The sequence below is a fragment of the Maylandia zebra genome, linkage group LG8 (genome assembly GCF_041146795.1).
Source record: "Maylandia zebra isolate NMK-2024a linkage group LG8, Mzebra_GT3a, whole genome shotgun sequence".
In the NCBI taxonomy this organism is placed as follows: domain Eukaryota; kingdom Metazoa; phylum Chordata; class Actinopteri; order Cichliformes; family Cichlidae; genus Maylandia; species Maylandia zebra.
This window is the reverse complement of record NC_135174.1, coordinates 9,549,850-9,568,780: the sequence shown is the minus strand read 5'-3', so window position 1 is coordinate 9,568,780 and position 18,931 is coordinate 9,549,850. Positions and strand designations below refer to the sequence as shown.

General features: G+C 42.6%; 2 protein-coding genes across 4 annotated transcripts; one reads left to right on the top strand and one right to left on the bottom strand.

Annotated features, from left to right (window-relative positions):
• Window positions 1-50: 50 nt before the first annotated feature.
• Window positions 51-8,049, bottom strand: zdhhc16b (zDHHC palmitoyltransferase 16b). Its single transcript, XM_004557606.3, has 10 exons — window positions 7,913-8,049; window positions 5,674-5,984; window positions 5,398-5,592; window positions 2,911-2,999; window positions 2,791-2,819; window positions 2,543-2,676; window positions 2,106-2,191; window positions 1,894-2,017; window positions 1,660-1,730; window positions 51-1,288 (listed from the first exon to the last, which is right to left on the bottom strand). Exons 2-10 carry the CDS (start codon window positions 5,941-5,943, stop codon window positions 1,186-1,188), a joined length of 1,101 nt encoding a protein of 366 aa, XP_004557663.1. The 5' UTR covers window positions 5,944-5,984; window positions 7,913-8,049; the 3' UTR covers window positions 51-1,185.
• Window positions 8,050-8,051: 2 nt separating this feature from the next.
• vps35l (VPS35 endosomal protein sorting factor like) lies at window positions 8,052-18,693 on the top strand. Of its 3 annotated transcripts, none has more exons than XM_012920851.4 (30): window positions 8,052-8,189; window positions 10,227-10,326; window positions 10,443-10,625; window positions 10,703-10,822; window positions 11,020-11,044; window positions 11,323-11,399; window positions 11,493-11,621; window positions 11,703-11,787; window positions 11,864-11,920; window positions 12,058-12,154; window positions 12,517-12,564; window positions 12,744-12,837; window positions 13,158-13,358; window positions 13,465-13,511; window positions 13,674-13,785; window positions 14,524-14,640; window positions 14,733-14,786; window positions 14,877-14,957; window positions 15,053-15,115; window positions 15,212-15,297; window positions 15,391-15,471; window positions 15,591-15,654; window positions 15,793-15,891; window positions 15,972-16,049; window positions 16,284-16,398; window positions 16,547-16,686; window positions 16,809-16,974; window positions 17,921-18,039; window positions 18,272-18,421; window positions 18,523-18,693. In XM_012920851.4, the coding sequence occupies exons 2-30, from the start codon at window positions 10,324-10,326 to the stop codon at window positions 18,619-18,621; spliced, it is 2,790 nt and encodes a 929-aa protein (XP_012776305.1). In that variant the 5' UTR covers window positions 8,052-8,189; window positions 10,227-10,323; the 3' UTR covers window positions 18,622-18,693. The 3 variants fall into 3 exon arrangements, with proteins under 3 accessions (XP_012776305.1, XP_004557667.1, XP_004557666.1); XM_004557610.2 differs by lacking the exon at window positions 8,052-8,189 and adding an exon at window positions 8,390-8,545 and having other exon boundaries at window positions 18,275-18,421; XM_004557609.2 differs by lacking the exon at window positions 8,052-8,189 and adding an exon at window positions 8,390-8,545.
• The last annotated feature ends 238 nt before the right edge of the window (window positions 18,694-18,931 follow it).

Genomic DNA, 18,931 nt, shown 5'->3' with positions numbered 1-18,931 from the left:
TGTCTGTCTGAATATCGTCACCTCAAAACGGAAACACGTCAACCCAGAAATATCAAAACCTTGTTTTATTTTAAGGCGGCGAGATAAATGAAATCAGAGCACAGCTCCAACACTATCACAGCTGGATGTCTGTTTCTATGGCAACTGCAGAGCCTCCAAAACCATCATGAGGTTGCCGATATGAAAATGTGGCTTTAGGGGAGGAAAAAAAAATTAAATGACAGAATAATATTTCAGTGTCTGAGTCACATATTTCAAGGCTGAATAACCAAACAAGGCACACAACCAGATCTGTGTTTAAAGTTCTCTGAAATCAAGAGCTGTGTAGTTGGTTTTTCACTCGTCTTTGGCACCAAGAAATGAGTTCAGGTCAGTGGCTCCCAGTAAAGCCAGGGGATGGTTTTTGAAACACATGTAGAGTAGTTGGTATTAAAAACAACTTACAAATAACAATTATTTACATACTAACACAACACTTCTTAAATAATGTTTTCACGATTTGCCTCCCACAGCTATCTTCTGTTATTTTGAAGACGCCGATCCTTAAACAGAGCTGGAGATTGATACAGTCTCAGCTGCTAATGGTGCCGTGTTTTGCACTTTTATCACTAATTTATAAAAAGCACATAAAGGTGGAACGCTCTCTTTTACAAGCTAAAGTCAGATTGAGGGGAAATGTGCAAGTCTGTTTTACAGCATGAACTGAGAAGAAGAGTCTGCTGTAAACGGTCTGCCGACATGACTTTCAGGTCTTCACTTAATAACGATAAAATAGGTTTTTTAACGTGCTGTACTGTATGCAACACATAGCACCATTAACAAGCTTTAACTTCGGCTCCTGTGATGGTGCCAAACCACACCATGTAACAGAATCCCACAACATTTCATCACCTCTTCAATAAAAGTTGTGTGAACGAGGCGTTACTGAGATGCTGACCAGCAGCATCCATGAATCAGATCAGTCGACAGCTCTGCAGTCACAGCTTAGTCTCACTGTACAATGCTGGAAAAGTGACAGTTGGATCTAAGAAGTTGAGACACTCCTGTGTTTCTCCACTTTTATCAGTGCTGATACAGACACAGCAAAAGGCTGCTGATCTGTGTAACCAGTCTTTTCTTCTTTGCTGGTTATAAATGCAGGTTTGAAGTTTTTTTAAATATGGTACGACATTAAAAAGCTGAAAGTCAGATGGCCATGGGGTCTCTCCTGGCGAAGGTGCAGTCCCACACGATGCCGTCTCCGCAGGGAAGATGGCTGGAGGGTAAGAGAACCCGTGTGAGCCAGTGACTGAGGAACAGAAGAACAGATGGGATGAAATGTGACTGAAAACAATGAAGGATGACAAAGCTGTGATCTTTTAAAGGGGACACAACTGATCATTTCAAAAATCATACATACAACAGTGGTAATTTGTGTCCCTGCTTTTCAGTAAGCACAACACTGAAAGAAACCTGCCAGCTGGCTTTGCATGAAAACCATCAAATGTGTCAATTTAATATAAAAATATTTTCCTATTCTTTTCCTTTATGCAGTTAGAAAAACAGGTGGAATAATAGTTTGTATTGAGCACATGATCCCAGCTATGACTAATAAGAACCTCTCTCTAGATGGAATACTTGCACATATTCATCAAAAGCTGAAGCAGTGACGGAGCTCACCTCCTCTTCTGCACACCAAACAGTAGCTTCAAGTTGTTCATTTTACCGCGATGATATGGATTTCGGAACACCTGATTAGGAAAAGAAGAAAACAGGATTTTCAGAGACCCTCGATGAGTTTGAATTTTGTTCCTATGCAGGATTCATGTCTGGTGAACTTTAACTGGTTTGTCCAATAAAAGACTAAACTTTTGCTCATATATAGCAACTGACTCTGCACAGGAGTGCACGTACCTTTCCTTTCTCCTTTAATCTTCTGGCTTCTTTGCGGTTGATGTGCCGCTCTATGCTGGTTTCTCCTCTGCTGATAAGCATGGCGTGCCACAGGGTGAGTCCACCCAGAGCGACTGCCACAGAGCTGCAGGGAAGAGGGAGAAGGGGCATATTACAATTTGCACTATACAAGTGGCATTATGGACTTTTTGAAAAGGTAAAGTGTCTCACACCTGGTCAGCACCCAGAGGAAGATGATGCTCTTATGAGCAGTGGTTTCTCTAAAACTGTAGTCCGGAGGAGGGGTCTGATAGTAGGTCTGAGGTGGACAGGAAGGACAGTTAGTAGTGTCCAAAGTTTGTATTTTGTGCTGAACTGCTCCTTTAACGTTACTATCCAAAGCCTACAGTTTTGTTTACCAGCTGGCACAGTCTTTAATCAGAGTAATTTTGCAAATCATGCTTTACTGACAGATGCAAATTATTTCCTCATAGCTCCTCACCCAAACTGTGCAGAGGGGTAGTGTTAATAATACCTAGAAAAACCTGCTTAAAGGAATATGTCGTGTCAGAATGGATCTCAGTTGAACTGGAACAATGAGATGCAGCTGCTATGACGAAAACGCCACCCAAACATATAGATGGTTGAATCTTTCCTTATCGAGCCTTACCTCTACAGCGTCGTAGGCATCCAGAAACAAGTTCCTGCTGCTGATGCTGCAGTAGATACAGCCCATGGTCATGTAGACGCAGAAGGAGAAGAAGTAGCGATGGTTGAAATGTCCCACGCAGTTATTCAACCAGGCTGGAAAGAGCTCAGTTCAATACGTGTAACAAGCGGGAACACCAGGAGACACCAAAACAAAAAGTGAACAGAATAAAAGTCATTTTCATGAGTTTTTCCTCGCTCAAAGGATACGACAGTGGTGGTCCATCTTCAAAACACACCTGCAATATAGCAAACATTTTAATATGATAAAAGAAAACAAACATATAAAACACGCCAACTCTCCACATTGGAACTACGTGAAGAACTTACACGTTGCAGATGCTGCAGTGGTGTGTCCTCGGTGGTTTGGGAGTGATGCATTTCTTACAGATGGACACAGAAGGGAAGGGACTTTTGTCCTAAAATAGAAAAAAAAATGCAGCTTGACAAAAGCTCTTCTGTCATCTTCAGAAAATACCACAGCCTGTACATAAAAGATGGAATGATGGACCGCTGGGTCTGAGAAGTGACACATAAACCTGCATTCTTTCTAACGACCATCAGGGGCAGTTCCTCTGCTTTTAAAAAGTCCAATTGTATAAGTGTTTATAAAAAAACACTTTACCTACTTCTCACTTGATTTATGACCTTAGTAAATTATTTCACAGGTTTGATGTCTTTTGTTACAATGTTATGTTTTGTGAAAAGGTTTTTGCCTTTTCTGATTTCTACATTTTTTGACTATTTGAATATTTCAGATGAAACAAATTTTAATATTAGACAAAGGTAACCTGAGTAAATACAAAACGCTGTATTTAAAGTCAAGATTTCATTCATTAAGGAAAAAAAAAAAAGGTCACTCCAAGAGTGCAGCAACGGCTCATCCAGGAGGTCACAAAAGAATCAGAACAACATCTAAAGCAGACTTCAACTTGTCTCGGTTAACCCTTTAAGACCTACCATAGAACCAAGTCCGCCAGAGCTTATATTATATTTTTACATGCTGTGGAGCCATTTTTGGGAGCGTTTCAAGTTGCTATACATCAATACAACCATTATAGCCCAAATTTTAATAATATGTCTGCATTAAGTGCATAGTAATTACATAAATTACAAAAAAGTGCAATAAACTACAAAAAAAATTGAAAATCGTTTTGGTTTTTTTAACATATATTTCTAGTTAGAGAAACTTAAGAGGTTTATCCCTCAAAACTGTAAATACAAAAAAGTTGCACAAAATAGTTTCCCACCACAGGAAATTTATTTTGGATGTCTTCATAGTTTTATTTTTGAAATACACCAATTTTTATTTACTACAGGAAAAACGAAAATAAATATTATAATGCAAATTTGCAAAAAAACAGCATATGCATCAAAATAAACTATTTCCAGCAGTGCAATATGACTTCTAAGCATCCCAGAAACGACACAGAAAGTCATAAAGTCAAACATAACTTTTAAAACACCAGTATAGGCTGATGGGGCCCTGAAGGTGAAAAACTACATTTCCGAGAAAATGACGTCACTTCCGGTTTCGGGCAGGTAATGGCGGACGTGCGATAGTTTGCGCTGATGATCTATTCTAACATAGGAAGTGTTACGAACAGCTGATCGGATCGGTAAAGCGTGTTTCTGGAATATTGTGTTTTTATTGCTGCAAGTGGTTTTTATGCCATTTTTGCAAAGCTATATGTGGAAGGAAACTGTGACCTAGGACAAGCTGATGGCATAAGATGTAAGTACAACTCCTCTGGTTTCATGTGCAAAAAAAATTATTGCGCGAGCTTACCTGGTTGCAGTTCTACCGGGATTTAAAAATAGCTACGCAAAACAGAGCGTGCCCGCTCTGACCAGCTTTAAAGGGTTAAAGTCAGACTTCATGATACAACAATAAGAAAGAGATTGGGCAAAAATGGCCTCCACGGGAGAGATCCAAGGAGAAAACCACTGCTGATCAAAAAGAACACAAAGGCCAGTCTCATATTTGCCAAAAAACATCTTAATGATCCCCAAGTCTTTTGGGCAAATACTCTGATGAGACAAAAGGTTACATCTGACGTAAAACTAACACAGAATTTCTAACCATCAGTTAATGGCCTGAAGCTCAAGAACACATGGGTATGCAGCAGAACAATGGTAAACACACCAGCAAGTCAACCTTCGAAAGGCTCAAAAAGACAAACTGAAGGTTTTGGAGCGGCCAAGTTAAAGTTTGGACTTCAATCCAATCGAGACGCTTTAGCATGACCTTAGCATGACCTTAAACCGACCGTTCGTGCTCAAAACCTGTCCAGTGTGACTGAATCAAAAGAATTCCTCCACAGCCATTAGAAAGCCACATAGCCAATTATCACAAATGCTTGACTGCAATTCTTGCTACAAAGGGTGGCACAACCAGTTATTAGGTTTACGAGGCAACTACCTTTCCACACAGGGGCAGGTAAGTTTGGATAACTTCTGCCTAATTAAATAAAATCATTAAAAAAAAATTCATTTTCTTGGGTTATGTAACATATAAACATGTAAGTGTGACAAATATGCAAAAAAAAAAAAACCCCTAAGAAATCAGAAATACTTTTGTATGTAGATTTTTACTTTATGATTTTATGATTTGTTAATATTCAAAAAGTAATTCAATTACAGTCTTTGAAATATAATCACCCTATCTCAAAAAATACCTACAAACCAACGCATAAACCAAAAAAGAAATGTTTTAAATGTTAAAAAGTATTCACATTTGTACTTAAAAAAATGTAAAAATCAATGATGGCAGCAGAATAAGTCACTATGTCAGCCTCTGAGGAGTGTGACTCCTACCTTTGGTGGGTGTCCTGGAGAGGTGGTGGTCGCTTTGTAATAATGGAACACCACCATAATGAGAAGCCAGTGGCCACAACAGAGGTGCCACACAATCCAGTGTGCAGGGTAAGTGCTGACGATCATGGGAAGGACAAACAGGTAGACAATGACCACAACTGAGGATGTCAGCAAGACGACAAGACAGACAAACACCTGGGAGGGTAAGAGAAGGAAAAATGATTAAGGAAAGCAGCAGCAGGCGTGGGAATCAAGAGAGGAGGGAAGTGAGCTTACCACTCCAAACCAGTGGGTCACGTTGTCCACAATCCAATAAACGGGTTCAAAAGCACAGTCCAGCAGAGTGTCTGAGTTGGTGAGGCTGTTGAAGTACAGCGACTTGAGCAGGAGCTTGCTGTAACGCCACACCTCTGACAACCTGCCGCCGATCCCCGCTTTGGTACCCCCGCCTTGGCCCCCCCTCTGCGTGCGGCACAGCCAGCACCAGCGCAGCGCCAGTCGCATGGCTCGGGAGAGCTGCCACCTCCAGCTGCTGCTCACACGCATGCCACCACCGCCACTGCCTCCTCTCCTACACACTCTGCCTTCTAAACACACGCAGACACACAGACACACAGACCAGCAGTTAGAAACACAGGCCGCATAAAACAGCAGCTCCTCGTAACGCAGCCTGACAGATGCGGAGCTTTCCATCGTCACCGAGTGCTTGTTGAGAGCTCCCAGTGTATCTGAGAAGGCAGGCAACAGGAAGACTAGTGAGCTTTATAGAGGACAAGGGATCCCTTTCCCAGAAAGTGTTCCCTTTCCCTAGAAAACACTGAAGTTACTCAAGTACAGTAACAGCATCTCCTGTGTGACATATGCCCATCAAAGCACACAAGGACAAGGGCTATCAGGTAAGGAGTTACGCCCATCAGCCCCTACAAATAAACTTCTCCTCTTAATAATTGAAGACAAATCTTCATCTGCAGGCCAAAAACCTATTGGGGACTCTCAGGGGAGATGCAGATTGGTAACCTTATAAGAGGGAAACGCAAACGGACGTCTTAAGGAAAATAAAGTGGCCACCTGATCCTGGAGCATCGGGTCATGAAAGTGAGTATTGGTTACACAGATAAGACTTGTTCAGGTTCTCCAAAACAGGATGGCATTAATAATGAGAGCGCATCTCTCATTATTTACATTTAAAAGAAGATGAAAATAAGACGGGACATCCAGCAACAGGTGACATGTACAGATCTGTCAAGTTTAACATAATCGCATAAGTCAGGGACTACATGTAACATACAGAAACATTAGACAAATTCTTGTTGAGAGGGCCTTTACTTCCTTTACTTCAGCAATAAAGAGAGCGAACACGATTTCTGGTTGTGTGACAAGTTGAACGAGTCTCACCACTGCACAGGAAGGCTGGTGGGCGTCTGAAGGGTGTTTGAAGGGCATAATATTAACGTGCATGGTTGTATCTGACAGACAGAAGGAGATCGTGCCACACAGATGGGGGATTCATGGGAGAAGAAGCAGTCTCTATGGCAACCTGCTGCCCTAAATCTGGACTTAGATAGAATAAGGTCACTACCTCACAGTCTCACTATAATAAGCTTTACTTTGTCCTCTTCCTCTGCACTGTCTTCTGTGAGTCAGAGAGGAGGAGGGGGGATTGTCTGATATTTTTCACTTGTAGTCAGCAGCTTGCTTTTTCATGTTTTTGGATTCTGGATATTGGAAATGTTCAAAGAATATCATTCACTATTTCTGAAACTGATTAATTAAACACAGACACGGAGATAATCTTAAGTATAGCCCTGTCTTCAGTCCCTTTGATAGCAGCTTTAGTGACTGTGATGTGCTTTGCGCATTATTGATCATGCTGCTGGATGAAAGGTTTTTATTTCACTTCTTCAGCTTCAAGTTATAAAACTAATGGAGACTGTGAATCAGAGTCTGACTCTTTGCCACCTTCAGCTTGACATGAAGTGAGATCACAAGAACACTTTCGTGCTATCATATTATAAAAATCATCAAACCGGCGTCTACACTGCGCTGCTGGATGAATGGAAACTGATGGATGTTTCACAGGAAGGTCCGGCTGAGTCAAATGAACACAAGAGGTCTCCACTTGGTCATCACTTTGACATGTAAGCCATACATTGTGCTCAGACCCCACCACAGTTCAAAGTTTATCAAATCACAGTTCTGCTATTGGTTTTAATGTTATTATATTTTTTTTAAAAAAACAACAACAACAACAACAACAAAACATGTTTCTCACAGTGACTGGTTATGACTGATGAAGTCTACATATAAAAGACAAAACAGTATTACTAATGGCCACAGGACTACAACCAGTTTGACTCGTGTCCATTATATCCAAACAGTCAGACATGTCACACTTTAACGCTAGCTGGCTAGCTGCTAGCTAACTGTAGCCGCTTCCAAACGCCAGCCTTTACGTGTTTGTTTTAATAGAAACTATTTGCCGCCCCGAGCCAAACTTAACATCGCTAGACTGTACCTGGTCAGGAGAACTGGGCAGACAGACCTGCAGCACCACGGTCAGGTCATGGTTCGGCTGAACTGGAACCTACAGCTACTCCCCTAACTGCAGCAATCAGACTGTAAGCGGCGAGACTCACGAAGAAGATCGTGTATTGACGAGATGAGTTGCTTGACAGCAGCAAAGCTGGCAGCTTGTTCTGTTCTGGCTTCTAGACTGGAGTGCTAGCGAAATATCTGGAAAATATTTGTAAGGAAAAGTGTGCCAGGAGTTGACAGCAACAGTCAGAATTATGGTAAAATCAGTAGCGTTAAACATAAAAAGTCGCTACCCGGTATATTGTTCCAAAGTGGCGCCTCCTGTCTATTTGTTCTCTTCTGTGGCGAAAGTGCGTCGAAAGCTCGCAATATATCCTGGGAAATGAAGTTGTATTTTGCGATAGTTCATTAAAATGCCTCTTAAATCACGCTGTCTTCGTAAAAAATTATAAATGAAACTTAAATACATATTCACAGCGGTATCCATTAAGTGTGGCGGCGATAGATATTTAACTAACCCCTCGACTGTGGAAAAAAACCACCCAAATTAAATTAACTTCCGAGCTGAGGCCTGAGGTGTCATATGATGCAGAAAAATGGCTGCAGTGCAGTGGTAAGATGTTGTCTTCTTATTTTACAAACGGTTTATTAACAACTTAAATCTTTAGTATTTAAACACTGAGCCACGCCTGAGCACACGCGTGTAGCGTAGATACGATTGTCGTGCGTTTAATGTTCAGTTAGCGTCGTAAACTAAATGTCAACTTTTTTCAGGCTTGCAACATAACATTAAAGACGAAGAAGCTTTTTATGGTATTATTATGACTGTGACTTTGAATCAGACGCCTTCTTCGGTTACGGTGTAGATTTGGCTTATAACGACATTTTTCCCTCCTCGTCTTTTCTGACGATTTTTCACTAGTTCTGCATTTGCCTTGGGTCATTGTCACTGCTGGCCGCAGATACCTGGACCCTACAGAGATTGTACAGGTAGTCAAACTCCTCCAAGATGGCATATTAATACGTGCCACTGCCACAAGTTTTTGTATGTCTTCTAGCACAGTCTCAAGAGCATGGAGGGGATTTCAGGACACAGGATCGGAGAAGGTCCTTAACCAATCAGCAGGCTCACTATCTGCTCTTTTGTGAGGAGCAGGATGAGAACTGTCAGAGCTCCAGCAGGACCCTGGTGTCAATGTCTCTGATCAAACAATCAGAAACAAACTGCATGAAGCTGGCTTGATTGTCCAGCATGGTCTAGTGGGCCCTGTACTCACTGCACTGCACAGCACTGTGACATTTACACTGGCATTTCCCATTGAGTACCAGACCTGGCAGGTCCACTGGCACCCTGTGCTTTTCACAGATGAGAGCAGGTTCACCCTGAGCACATGTGACAGGCATGAAAGAGTCTGTAGAAGTTATCGAGAACATGATGCTGCCTGTAATGTTGTTCACTGTGAGTGGTATGGTGGGTGGTGGCTCAGTAATGCTTTTGGGAGACATATACATGGATGGACGTGCACTCTAACTCTACAGGCAGTGACACCCTGACTGCCATCAGGTATCAAGATGAAACCTTTGAGCCCTACATTGGTGCAGTGGGTCCCAGATTTCTCCTGGTGCACAACAATGCCCAGCCTCATGTGTTGAGAGTATGCAGGCAGTTCCTTGAGGATGATACCGATGTCTGGCTTCCACACTTGCCTGACTTAAATTTAGTAGAACACCTCTTGGACTTTGTTTTGGTCCAACTGCCTCTGTCAGGTTGCACCTCAGACTGTCCAGGAGCTCAGTGATGCCCTGGTCCAGATCTCGGAGGAGATCCCCCTGGACACTATCCATCATCTCATCAGGAGCATTCCCCAACATTGTTCGACATACCTACAAGCATGTGGGGGCTATACAAACTACTGAGTACAGTTTTGAGTTAGTGCAATCAAATTTTGTGTGTTTTGAAGCTTTTAGCCATCTGTAGGTTGATAACGTACCATCCTTTCACTCCTTACCCATTACACAGTCCTTATCAGTGTAGATATCCAACATATTTCTCAGAAATGTAGCAGCCATTCACTTTCCTGTACGTTTATTTCTCCAGATTCTTTTAGACTTTTAATTATGAACCACAGACGATGAAATCAGACATTTCTTTGTAATTTCACACATTCTATGCCTTTCTTTCACAGAGTTGTGCCATAATTAGTTTAGCTTTGTTTGTGTGACTGGGTCATGTTCGTCAGTGCTTTATCAACGATAGCAGGACCAAAAAGCTGTCTTATCTCTTTTGCAACCAGGCGTTCGCATGGCCGCAACTATGACACAGAGCTGCAGAGGTGTCGTCTTGAGGCCGCTCTTGTCGATTTTGGAGACTACCACCCACTCAAACCCATCATGGTATCAGTGTTGAGCTGCATCTCTATTCGCTTTAATTCACTGAAAACATGCAGAAACCTTGTTGTGGTTTTTTTAATGGGCCTGTGACAGGTTTGACCCTCTCTCAATCCATCCAGGTGACCGATACAAAGACCCGCCGTGGGACCCGCAAAGGCAGCACCTCTTCCTCTTCATCCTCCTCTTCCTCAGCACCACCAGACCCTCTGAGCTCCATGCTGGACGGGACCGACCCCCTGTCCATGTTTGCCGCGGCCTCGGCCAGCGAGACGCCACCCATGTCCCACAGCAGCTCCACAGGAGTCAGTGACTTGGACAAATGTAAATCCTGAAGCATGTGCTCATTTGAAAGTGACACTAAATAAAGATGTGCTTTCAGGACCTGGGGAGGAGGAAGAGAGAGAAGGAAGAAGAGGCAGTGGGACCAGATTTTGAACCTTGGTCACTGAAGCGAGGGGAAATCCTGGCCAGGTTCACCACCACCGAAAAACTCTCCATAGTGAGTCCTCTATCGTAGCAGCAAGGCTGTTGTTATGCTTACCTCTTACCCAAGGGCCTGCTGTCTCATAATTTAATGCTGCTTGAAAACATAGTGGAAATGAACCTGATGGCTTCACCAATTAACAAAATATTCAAGAGAGTTTAGCACTTTTTTGATGTTCTAAAATTTAATTATAATTTGTTTTTTCTCCATAGAATCTGTTCATAGGCTCTGACAGAGGTAAGAGCAACCTGTTTCTATCACATATAATGATTTCAGAAAATTTCTGAATGCTTTCAATGTCTATAGTTATCTGTCGTATCGATAAATCCTGTGACAGCATCAGAATATATTCATTTTACTACCTAAATCCTTTCAAATTGCTTTTTTCTGTCTATCATAACCATAAATGGCAGCAAAAACAAAATGGGCAAACAAAAAGAATGTCAGCATCACTTATTAAGTTGTTATTTGGTCTTTAACTTCACAACTTATACATCACTTCCTGTTTTCACTAGGAAAAGCCACCAGTCAAGGATCGGCTGTTTCAGAGAAGGTTCGCACTCGTCTGGAGGAGCTGGATGATCTAGAGGAGGTAGGCGTCCCACTGTTGGCTGGCCTTGCATTATTCTTTCAAGAAATACGATGGGGGATGTCATTGGATCTTCTTGCCTGTGTGTGTGTGCAGGGCTCCCAGAGAGAGCTGCTGAACCTCTCGCAACAGGATTACGCCAACCGCATCGAGGAGCTGAACCAGTCCCTAAAGGAGGCCTGGTCCTCTGACCAGAAGGTCAAAGCCCTGAAGATTGTCATCCAGGTAATGTTTATTTAATTGGTGCTCATTTTAACTGGTGTCGCCTTAATAAATATCACCCCTGATCTGTGATCTGTGCTGCAGTGCTCCAAGCTTCTGTCCGACAATTCGGTGATCCAGTTCTACCCCAGCAAATTTGTTCTCATCACTGATATCCTTGACACATTTGGTCAGTAAAGATTTTTTTCCACAGTTGAACCTGAACAATGTGCAAGTTTTGTGACTCGGGTCCTTGTTGTTTGCAGGCCGGCTGGTGTACGACAGGATCTGGACCATGTGTTCAGACCCACGGCCTTTACCAGGTAAAGTGGAAATGCTGACAATCAACTTAAAGCTTTAAATTCTTCAGAGCATTTAGACGATCCTTGCACCTTCTGAAGTCATGTTGGATTGATTTAGTTTTTGTTAATTCACATTTGACTTTTGTTTGCCACCTCAGATAATTTCACAGTTGAAGATGTGAATGACACCGCAAAGGAGACGTGCCTCAACTGGTTCTACAAGATCGCCTCCATCAGAGAGCTCCTTCCCAGACTGTATCCTTCAACACCCTCACTCAGGATTTCTGTTCATAGTCTGCTTTTGGCTGGAGTTTCATTCACTCGCAGACCTGGTTTTAAAATCAAGTTCAATTCAGTTTTATTTACATAGCACCAAATCTCAACAACAGTCACCTCACCTCTCTTTTAGCAGGAAGTAACCTCCAGCAGAACCAGACTCAGGGAGGAGCACCCATCTGCTGTGACCGGTTAGAGGTGTGGGGAGGGAGACAGGCCAAAAACACAAACTTTGAAAGAGAACCAGATATTAATAATAACGATTAAATGCAAAGTGGCTCAGCTATGTATGTTTGTAAGTAATTTGTATGTAAATTTGGTTCTTTAACCTCGTGATACAGCTATGTTGAAGCTGCCATTCTCAAGTGCAACCGGTTCCTCAACAAATCGTGAGTCCTCAGTTTATCAGCTGGTTTCCACAAGGATTTTTCTTTAGAAAACGTAAAGATTTAGCAATAATATTTGGAAAATGTCATTTTAATAGCTGTGATGCATCAACCATGTTTGTAAACTGGAATAAAATCGTTTGACATAAAGAAAACACCATCTGTCCTGCCACTGTCCGCAGCGGCATTCAGGAGACCCTTCCTCGGTTGAGTGCCATGGTCAGAGGGATTGGAGACCCTCTGGTGGCTGCATATGCCAGAGCTTACCTCTGCAGGGTGAGATGGACTCTGCTCGTCTTTCCTTAATTTCCCTACCTTGCTGATTGTGTTTCTGGGGTGTCCTATTTAGGCTGTTGTTGCTACATCTGCAACCCACTGTGACCCCAGCTTCTCTCCTTCATGTTATGACTTATTTCTGTCTCCTGTCGTTTGTCGTTGATGCCTCTTTTTTCTGAGTGAGCATATTGCAACTCCTCCTGTCCAGATCAGTTGCCATAAAAAAATGCTGCAAATGCATGAACATTGCTATTTTTGACTTGCGCTGTTTACCAGCTTTGTAGGTTTTGTTTGTTTGACACCTATATCCTTCTTTCCAGGTGGGCATGGAGGTGGCCCCCCACCTGAAAGACAGCCTGAACCGCAACTTCTTCGACCTGCTCGGCACTTTTCGACAGATCAGCAGCGAGAACGTCCGGGCCCAGCTGGTGCTGCAGAGGGTGGAGATGCCCGAGTACCTGACACTCTACTCACCTGCCATCAGCTGGATCCTGCAGTGTATCGCGTACAGAGCTCCAGAGGTATTTACTTAGACTTTATTGAAAAAGTGGAGCTCGGTGAGAGCGTCGCAGGGGCACAACCTCAGTGATGTTTCTGCTTTTAATGCTGCTTGTGTTTCTGTTTCAGTCTCTGCTAACAGAGATGATGGAGAGATGCAAAAAACTGGGAAACAAGTGAGTGCTTTAAAATTATTAGTAGCTGTTTCTTGTCATGTGATTTACCTGGAAGTGTCACGATCCTTTTATTTCATAGAAATGACCGTTATTAGCATGGGTTTAGCTAAAGTTGTCACAGAATGTATGGCACAGCACTAATTCATCTTTGCTTTCCCACAGTGCTTTGCTTTTGAATTCAGTAATGAGGGCGTTCAGGCCAGAGTTTGTTGCAGCCAGAGCCACAGACTTCATCGGTATGATCAAAGACTGCGACGAGGCCGGCTTCCCAAAGGTCAGAGAACGTTTCATGTTCACTGCATCTTTTTTCTTACCTTGGTTAAAAACAAAGAAGTCATCTTCTGTTTATTGGATGTGGGGAAATAAGTACAAGATAAAAAATACTTATGAAAAACAACTTGGCAGTAACACAATTTAAAATATCCCAGAGCAAAACAGCTTGGAAAGGGAAAACAATTACACCACAAAAATCATGTCAGAGCTCAGTGAATTAAAGTCTAAATATGGACACAATAAGGAGCTCAAAGCTAAAATGAATGCAGGTATTGTTGGTATGAGGTCAGTGGAAATGAAACTGATGTGCTCAGCTGTATGTGCAGGAAGTGATGCAGAAGGTCTACAGCCACAGTTACATGGCCTCTGCATCAGCTAATGGAGGAATCCAGACAGTGTGTTGATTCCAGCTGGATTCAAACAGCAACACTGATGACAAATTCTCTCCACTCCTTTCCCATGATGATGGCCAGATCTGAAACCTCTCTGTTTCCTCTACAGCTCCTCCAGGATTATAGTCAACACAATCAACTGGTGAAAATTCCTTACTGCCAATAATTTAATGGGAAGGTTTATAAAAGCTGAAGAAAAAGTAGTCATTACACCTTCACATAATTCACAACGAGTATGAAAAATCAATCTCATTGGGTAATAAAGTCATTAAAATATATAAAGGATAGAGGCAGATGTTCAGGTCATTGTCTAAATCTTTTTGGAATGAATTTTGTCTCCTTTTCAGCATCTGTTGTTTGGCTCTCTGGGTCGCAGCCTGGCGTCTGCCGATCCTCCAGAATCCGAGAGGCTGACGATCCTGAATGAAGCCTGGAAAGTCATCACCAAAGTCCGCAGTCCTCAGGTTCTGAACCGCTGACAGTAGTTTTCAAAAGGTCCCGTTATTCCTGCCAGAATGTTCCAGATTGTTACTGAAAATCTCATTTTGGTTTGCAGGACTACATCAACTGTGCTGAAATCTGGGTGGAGTTTACCTGCAGACACTTTACAGTGAGTAGAAAGCAGTCAAACACAAATTTTATTTATTTATGTTTTGGAAATGCACTACCTTTCTTAATCCTCTCTCTGCGTGACTGTCAGAAACGGGAGGTCAACACGATTTTGGCTGACATCATCAAACACATGACCCCTGACCGAGCATTCGAGGACGCCTACCCTCAGGTTGGTGCACGATGCTTCCCTGAATCTCTGCTACTCTCCATCCTCCTCTTTCCTTCTGCTCTGTACTAACTGTCTCGTGTCTGTTCTGCGTGTAGCTGCAGTCGGTGATCAGGAAGATCCTCACCTACTTCCACGACTTCTCTGTCCTCTTCTCCATGGTGAGCTTCTACAGCTTGAGCTGCAACGATGAAACTGTGATTCCAGTGCCATAAGTCGAGCTACATTTTCAGTTTTTGCTCTTTTTGGTTCTTCAGGAGCGATTCCTGCCGTTCCTGGACATGTTCCAGAAGGACAGCGTGAGGGTGGAGGTCTGCAAATCCATCATGGAGGTCTTCATCAAGTAAGAGTTCGTTAAAGTCATGAGATTATTGAGAGTTGTGGCAGAAACGTTGATGTTTCGTATTGATGTTCTACTCTGTTCTCTGGCCTTTAGACACCAGGTGGAGCTCACCAGAGACCCGGTGATCCTCAACGCCATGCTGCACATCTGCAAGACCATGCACGACTCTGTCAAGTAGGGTATTCGTTTGTGTGTGTTATACAGACGTATGCTACTTTCATATCTGTGACTTAAAGTCGTCGTTTCAGCTGTGTTCGTGCGGTAGCGCATTTATTTTTCTCTTTGTCTTGAAGTGCTCTTACTCTCGAAGACGAGAAAAGATCTTTGGCTCTGCTGATCATCGGCTTCATCCGCATGGTGAGATTATCACATCTATTATATTATGTCAACAACAATCACAACTGCTGTTTCGGCCTCTTGTATTGCATTGTTTTGATCTGCATCTGTTGTTTTTGTTTCAATTTTGGGGTTAAAATTTTTTTCTCTGCACTTCAGGTTTCCTTTGGTCGTGACTTTGAGCAGCAGTTGAGTTTCTGTGTGGAGGCTAGAGCCACCTTCTGTAACCTGGAGCCTGTCCTGGTGCAACTCATTCATGTAAGCCTGTGTTTGGCATTTCAGCATTAAGTGACAGAAGCCACAACGCCATCTCCTTCATGTAACCTTGTCGTTTACAGACGGTGAACCAGCTGGCCATGGAGACCAGGAGGGTGATGAGAGGGAATCACTCCCGCAAGACCGCTGCTTTCGTCAGAGTGAGTCCACACATGCAGTCTCTAATCATTTCACATCACCGTACGTTCCTCTTGGATGACTTTTTAGCAATGCCAAAGGAAAAGTCAAAAAACCACAGACTGTATATAAAAGACAGTCAACATTAGCATTTTGGCTAATGCTAATTTATCACCTAATGCTAGCAAGCTTTTTTTTATAGGCCTGTCTTACAGAAATAACATTGCATGAAATTTTCCTCTCCCTCTCTCTTCTAGGCATGTGCCGCCTACAGTTTCATCACCATCCCGTCTCTCAGCAGCATCTTCAGTCGACTCAGCCTCTACCTGTTGTCCGGTCAGGTTGCTTTGGCCAATCAGTGTCTGTCCCAGGGTAAGTAGCTGTCTCATTCGAGATTTAAGTTTAAGATTTAGTTGATCAAAACTTGTGTCCCTAATGTTTTTACTGTATTGCGATCATTTCTGTTTCTCTTGTCCTTCCCACGCCTTTTCTGACTCGTTCTCCACCTTCCTTCTTCCAGCCGATGCTTTCCTAAAGGCAGCCGTAAGCATTCTTCCGGAGGTTCCTCGCTCCATCAGCGTGGAGGGAAAACTTCGCTCTTCTGAAAGCTTCCTCGTGGACTTTATCAACAGCTTCTTGGCAACGCTGCTGGTTATCCCGGTAAGGTTCATTACGGTTCAGAGGTGGGTTTACAGGAGACGGACCACACCTGTAATCGCCCATTTTTGTCTCAGTTCAGCTTGACAAATGTTTTGATTTTTGTTGTTGTTGTCTTTTAACAGGACCATCCAGAGCATGGGGTGCTCTACTTAGTCCGGGGTCTGCTCAACATGGTCCAGGATTATACCTGGGAAGACAACAGCGATGCAAAGGTGCGGGTTTACATCAGTGCTCTGCCCCTGCTGGCAGCCATGAGCCAGGAAACCTATCTGTACTCTATCCCCAAAGGTAACGGCACACACGTAAACACTGAATTTACATCAGAGAGCTCTAACAAAGACAGACTTTTACAGATTTTCTCCAGGCTAATTTCTGTAAGCCCTAAAAGTTAAGAGTTTCACGCGTTGAGCTTTTACTTGTGACGTTTCCTGTTCTTGTCACATGTACAGTTGAGGACAGTGCTGTTTTCAACAAGTCTCTCACACGTCTCCAGAGGGATTCCAGTCCATTCTTTTTTTTTTTAAGGAAACTCTCAAGCTCTTCTTTATCTCTCTATTGCCAAGAAAGCTATATTTTGAAATTGGAAATCCAAAAGATCACTACTCCCGAACCACTGGATCAGTCTTATTACAGAATACGTGACTTTAGAGAGAATAATGTATTACCACAGAAATAATATATCTTCATTTAATGACATCTGCTACATGCTTCTGACTTATCTCGGTTTGGATCAGACGCCAGGGGCTGAAACCAAGCACATCTCCACAAACACACAAACTTACAACTTACTGTTGTGTATCGTAACTGATCGTCCTCAATCTTATTAAGATTTTTTATTAACATGGTTATTAGATATTAGATACATGTGTGTGTGTGTGTGTATAGATAGATAGATAGATAGATAGATAGATAGATAGATAGATATATAATTTATTTTATTTATATATAGAGATATATATAATTTATTTAATATTATGTATTAGCTAATGTATTACTATTACATATTACAATGTTTTAGATAGACATGTAAATACCCCACAAATAAAAAGCAGTAGTATGTAGTAGTAGTATAGTATAAACATACTAGTAGTATGTTTAGAAATGCTAAGGAAATGAAAAAATTAAAGTCCCTTGTTCTGCAAATTCCACAGGGGGGTAATAATTCTGTCTTCATCTGTAGTAAGACAGTGAGGAGTTTTCCCCGTTAATCTAATTATTCTGTTTCCTGGCTCAGTGGATTCTAATGACACGCTCTATGGCGGAGATCCCAAATTCCTATCAGAGATCAACAAGCTGTGTGAGACTCTGATTGGACAGATCCTCGACCACCTGAAGACACTCGGTCGTGATGAGGTGAGGATGCGGTGCTTAGATGTGTCTAAATTCAAAAACAAAAAGCAACTGCTTCCATGGCTGAAGGAATTATTTTAAAGAAAAATAATCTGGTTTTAGTGAAAATCCAGATTTCAAGCTTGCCAAAATCTGGATGCTGTGTAACCAAAGTTATGCTGCCTTCATGTACATGTGGGAATGAAAACCAAAAACTGGAAAACCACGCTGACATGCATTTCCCACTCTCTTGCAGCAGAGCACACGCCGCCAGGGCGCTCTGGCCTTCTCCCTGTTTGGTGTCCTGCTGGCTCACGGTGATCTGAGGAACAACAAGCTGAGCCAGCTGGCAGTCAACCTTTGGAACCTCAGCCACAAACATGGATGCTGCGAGACCCGCACCTCCGTGAGTTCATGTTTCAGAGCTCCGAGGCCCACTCTGTACACTTTAAATCTGCTGTATTTGTGAATGCAGCCTCACTGACTTCTCATCTTTGTCTGCTGCAGGTTCGGACTCTGGAGTTCATCAAACATCAGACTCAGCAGCCGGACATGACTCATCTGTCAGATATGGTCCAGAGGCTCACGCTGCAGTCTCGCACCTGAGCTCCACACTCAATGACGTGTTACACTGCTCAATTTAAATTTGTGTAAATAAAACCTAACAAAGGAATTTTATATGCCTGTTTTCTGTGTCTTGTGTAGACTTTTATATAGTCTGAGTACTTGAATCAGATCACCTTGACACCTTTAGTGTGTTGACTGTCCAAGACTGCAAGACGGTGGCCTCCAGCTGAGTGATTTATTCTGCAAATGACACAAACAGCCTCCCACCAAACTAAAATAGGCCTTGCTAGGGGATAAAGGACCCCACATACTTTTATCAGGAGCTGAACCACCACCTTTAAACCTCTGA